Genomic DNA, 3773 nt, shown 5'->3' with positions numbered 1-3773 from the left:
CTCTCATCATTCTTGACAGCCCTATATACCCTTCATACCTAGGCATTTCCTCTTGCCCTTAGACAATTAATTTATCCCATTGGTGACATCTTAGGAAAATGCCAACAGGAAAGAAAGGCAAGTCATTGAGTGGATGGGTACACGGTTTATTTTGTTTTCACTATGCTTTCCAACACCTTCCTTTCACTCTGAGTTTGTATGCTGTTGGGAGACAAGATTCTTTACAATGAGAATTATTTCTAAAGAGCATCTTAACCATGCTGACGAGCCCCTCACGGAGCCAGAGCTACATTCAACTGCATCTTCACTGGCAGCTTTGGTCAGGAACCTACTGGCAGGACAGTGCAGAGAAAGAATGACAATCCATTCTTTGATGTACTACAGATGGCTTAGTCCTCTGATTGCCGCTTGCTTAAAACAAAACAAGTCCTTAATCTGTAGTAAACCGTAACTATTGCTTCTGGCAGGTTTCTAATAGAAGCAAAAAAAAAAAAAAAGGGGAGGGAGGGCAACGACTAGTTTATTTCTGTTCCCTTCCCCCTCCCGATGCGCAGCTCTATCTGCAGCCCATGTGGCTGGGAGGCAGCCACAGCCGGTTCCAATTCCTGCTTTCCCACTTTGCGCCCCTGCTCGCTGCCGGGGCTGAGCCGAGCCAGGACCGGCCGCGGGCTTCCTCCACCCCCCCGCCGCGCCGTCCTCCCTCTTCTCCGCTCCATCCGATCCTCCGGTCCCCCAGGGCACAGTGTGGGAAGTACGAATTCCGCTGAGTTTTCTCGGCAAGTTTCGGAGCTCGTCTTTCTCCTGCTCCCCGCTCCGCCCGCCGGCCGGCCCGCCCCGCTCCGCCCGCCCCCTCCGCCCCTGGGAGAGCCGGCGGTGCAGCGGGCAGCCGCGCCGCGCCGCTCCGCTCCGCACCCCGCCCGCCCCCCGCGGCAGCACCGGCCCCGCGACCGCCGAACCGCAGCCCGCGGGCCGCGAGGGGCGGCAGAGCCCGGGCGGCGGCAGCCGGCTGCCCTCCCGGCCACTCCGCGCCGCCGGCCGGCTCGGGCGAGCCCATGGTGCCGGGCACCGCGACCTGCAGCCGCCGCTCCTGCCTGCCCGGCGCGGAGCTCAGCCCGGAGCGGAGCAGAGGAGGGGCCGATTAGCAGCCGCGGAGGAGCGGCGGGGATGCCGGAGAGAGACAAAGCCGGCGGGGGAAGCGGAGCACGGCTCGTCCCGGGATGGGGGCGCCGCGCCGGGTCTGCCTGATGGCGCTGCCGCAGGTACTCTGGGGCTCCGTCCCCCTCTTCCTCCTCCTGCTGCTGCCCGCGGCCGAGCTCATCTGCCCCGAGCCATGCGACTGCCAGCAGCACCAGCACCTCCTCTGCACCAACCGGGGCCTTCGCTCGGTGCCCAAGGCTGCCGAGCCCCAGGACATCGTCACCTACAGCCTCGGGGGCAACTTCATCGCCAACATCTCCGCCTTCGACTTCCACCGCCTGGCAGGGCTGCAGCGCCTGGACCTGCAGTATAACCGGATCCCGCTCGCTGCATCCCAAGGCCTTTGAGCGCCTGGGTCGGCTGGAGGAGCTCTACCTGGGCAACAACTTGCTGCCGGCGCTGGCCCCGGCACCCTTGGCGCCCTGGCCAAGCTGCGCATCCTTTACGTGAACGCCAACGAGATCGGCCGCCTCAGTGCCGCCTCCTTCTCAGGCCTCGGCAGCCTTGTCAAGCTCCGCCTGGATGGCAACGAACTGGGCTCACTGGGCGACTCCACTTTCTCAGGGCTGCCGAACCTACTCTACCTGCACCTAGAGTCCAACCGCATCCGCTGGCTGAGCCGCGGAGCCTTCACTGGCCTGGCTAAGCTGCGCTTCCTCGACCTCTCAGGGAACCAGCAGAACTCCCTTCGCCACCCGGACGTCTTCGGGCCGCTGCGCTCCCTCCACACCCTGCTGCTGGCCAGCAACAGCCTGCAGCAGCTGACGGGGGGACTCTTCCAGCACCTGCCCAGCTTGGCGAAGCTCTCGCTCAGTGGCAACCGCCTGGCTCACCTGGCCCCGGATGCTTTCCTGGGGCTGGGTTCACTGAAGGACCTGCGCCTCGACGGAAACCTGCTGAGCCACCTGCCCGCTGCCCTGCTGGAGCCGCTGAGCAGCCTGGAGGCGCTGGATCTGAGTCGCAACGCGCTGACCACACTGCACCCTGCCACCTTCGGCCGCCTCGGCCACTTGCGGGAGCTCAGCCTGCGAGACAACGCGCTGGCCACCCTCCCCGGTGAGCTCTTTGCCTCCAGCCCAGCCCTCTACCGCCTGGAGCTGGAGGGGAACGCCTGGAGCTGCGACTGCCGCCTCCGCGGCCTCAAGCGCTGGCTGGGAGCCTGGCACTCCCAGGGCCGCCTGCTCACCGTCTTCGTGCAGTGCCGCCTGCCGCCCGCCCTGGCCGGCAAGTACCTCGACTACCTGCAGGACGCCCAGCTGCCGCCGCCGCACGACGGCGGCCCCTGCCTCGACGGTGCCTCTCCCTCCTCCGCGTCCCCGCCGCCGGCAGCGGAGGAGCAGCGCCAGCCGCCGCCGGCCGCCGAGCGGCTCGGCAGCAACAGCAGCGGCGGCGGGCTGTCCCGCGGGCCGCCGGGCCGCCGCCGTCCGCCTCCACCGCCCGCCTGCTGGCGGCGCCCGAGAGCGCGGCGGCGCCGCCGCCGGGGGCCGCGGCGGCGGCGAGCAGCCCACGACCCGCCGCCGCCCGCCCGCCCGGCGGCCTCCGGGCCGGCGCCGCCCAGCGCAGCGTTGGCCCCGGCGGGGCGGCAAGTCTCGCTCGGCGCCGGCCGCCGGCGTCCTGCCGCTGGTGTCCGACCCGGTGCGACCTTCAAACAAGCTCTTCCTCTGCAACCTGTCGGTGGAGGCGGTGGCTCCACTCGGTGACGGTGCGCTGGGCCGTGCGGCCGCACCGCAGCCCCCGCCTGCTGGGGCCAGTCGCGGTTCCGCCTCCTCTTCGACCGCTTCGGCGCCGCTGTCAAGTTCCAGCGCTTCGTCTACCTGCGGAGGCGGGAGCGGCCGCCGACCCTGCGGAGCTCCGCCCGGACACCCCCTACCTCGTCTGCGTCGAGGGCGTCCTCGGCGGCCGCGTGTGCCCGGTGGCGCCGCGGGACCACTGCGCCGGGCTGGTCACCCTGCCCGAGGCGGCGCGGGCGGCGGGCGGGCCCCGCGGCCCGAGACCAGCAGCTCCTCACCCTGGTGCTGCTGGCGGTGAACGCGCTGCTGCTCCTCGCCGCGCTGGCCGCCTGGGCCTCCCGCCTGCTGCGGAAGAAGGTGCTTGGGCGGCGGCGGCGGAAGGCGGCCCCCGTCCACGTCCGGCAGCTCTACTCCACCCGCCGGCCCCTCCGTTCCATGGGCACCGGCGTCTCTGCCGACTTCTCGGGCTTCCAGTCTCACCGGCCGCCCCGCGGCGCCGCCCTGCGCCCTCAGCGAGGCCGCCCTCATCGAGTTTCCCTGCGAACGCTTCATGGACAGTGGCGGCGGCGGCGCCCGCCACGGCGACGACCACCTGCTGCAGCGGTTCGCCGACTGAGCCCGCCAAACTGCAGCTCCCAAACTACGCCAAACTACATTTTCTTAAAAAACATCGCTAACCCAAGCGAAAGTGCTGACTGCGGCGGTCACTGTGCCGTGCCACGAGGATGAGCGGAACGGCGGGAGCTACTGCGAACAGCAGCTGGTGCCTCCCTTACGCGGACTCAGCTTAAAAATGAGCGTAGTATTTACAGGTGTTTTTCTCAGACTGCAGCTGGGAACGGCGGG

General features: G+C 68.2%; 1 protein-coding gene across 1 annotated transcript; it reads left to right on the top strand.

Moving 5' to 3' along the window:
* The first annotated feature begins 1217 nt into the window (after window positions 1-1217).
* TRIL (TLR4 interactor with leucine rich repeats) lies at window positions 1218-3543 on the top strand. Its single transcript, XM_086614918.1, is given in 10 exon segments — window positions 1218-1517; window positions 1519-1597; window positions 1600-2610; window positions 2613-2692; window positions 2761-2891; window positions 2893-2947; window positions 2949-3036; window positions 3039-3187; window positions 3189-3427; window positions 3429-3543. Coding segments are annotated over 10 exon segments (2247 nt in total).
* The last annotated feature ends 230 nt before the right edge of the window (window positions 3544-3773 follow it).

The sequence above is a fragment of the Tauraco erythrolophus genome, chromosome 7 (assembly GCF_009769465.1).
Source record: "Tauraco erythrolophus isolate bTauEry1 chromosome 7, bTauEry1.pri, whole genome shotgun sequence".
Classification (NCBI taxonomy): domain Eukaryota; kingdom Metazoa; phylum Chordata; class Aves; order Musophagiformes; family Musophagidae; genus Tauraco; species Tauraco erythrolophus.
This window is presented reverse-complemented; position numbering and strand designations above follow the sequence as displayed.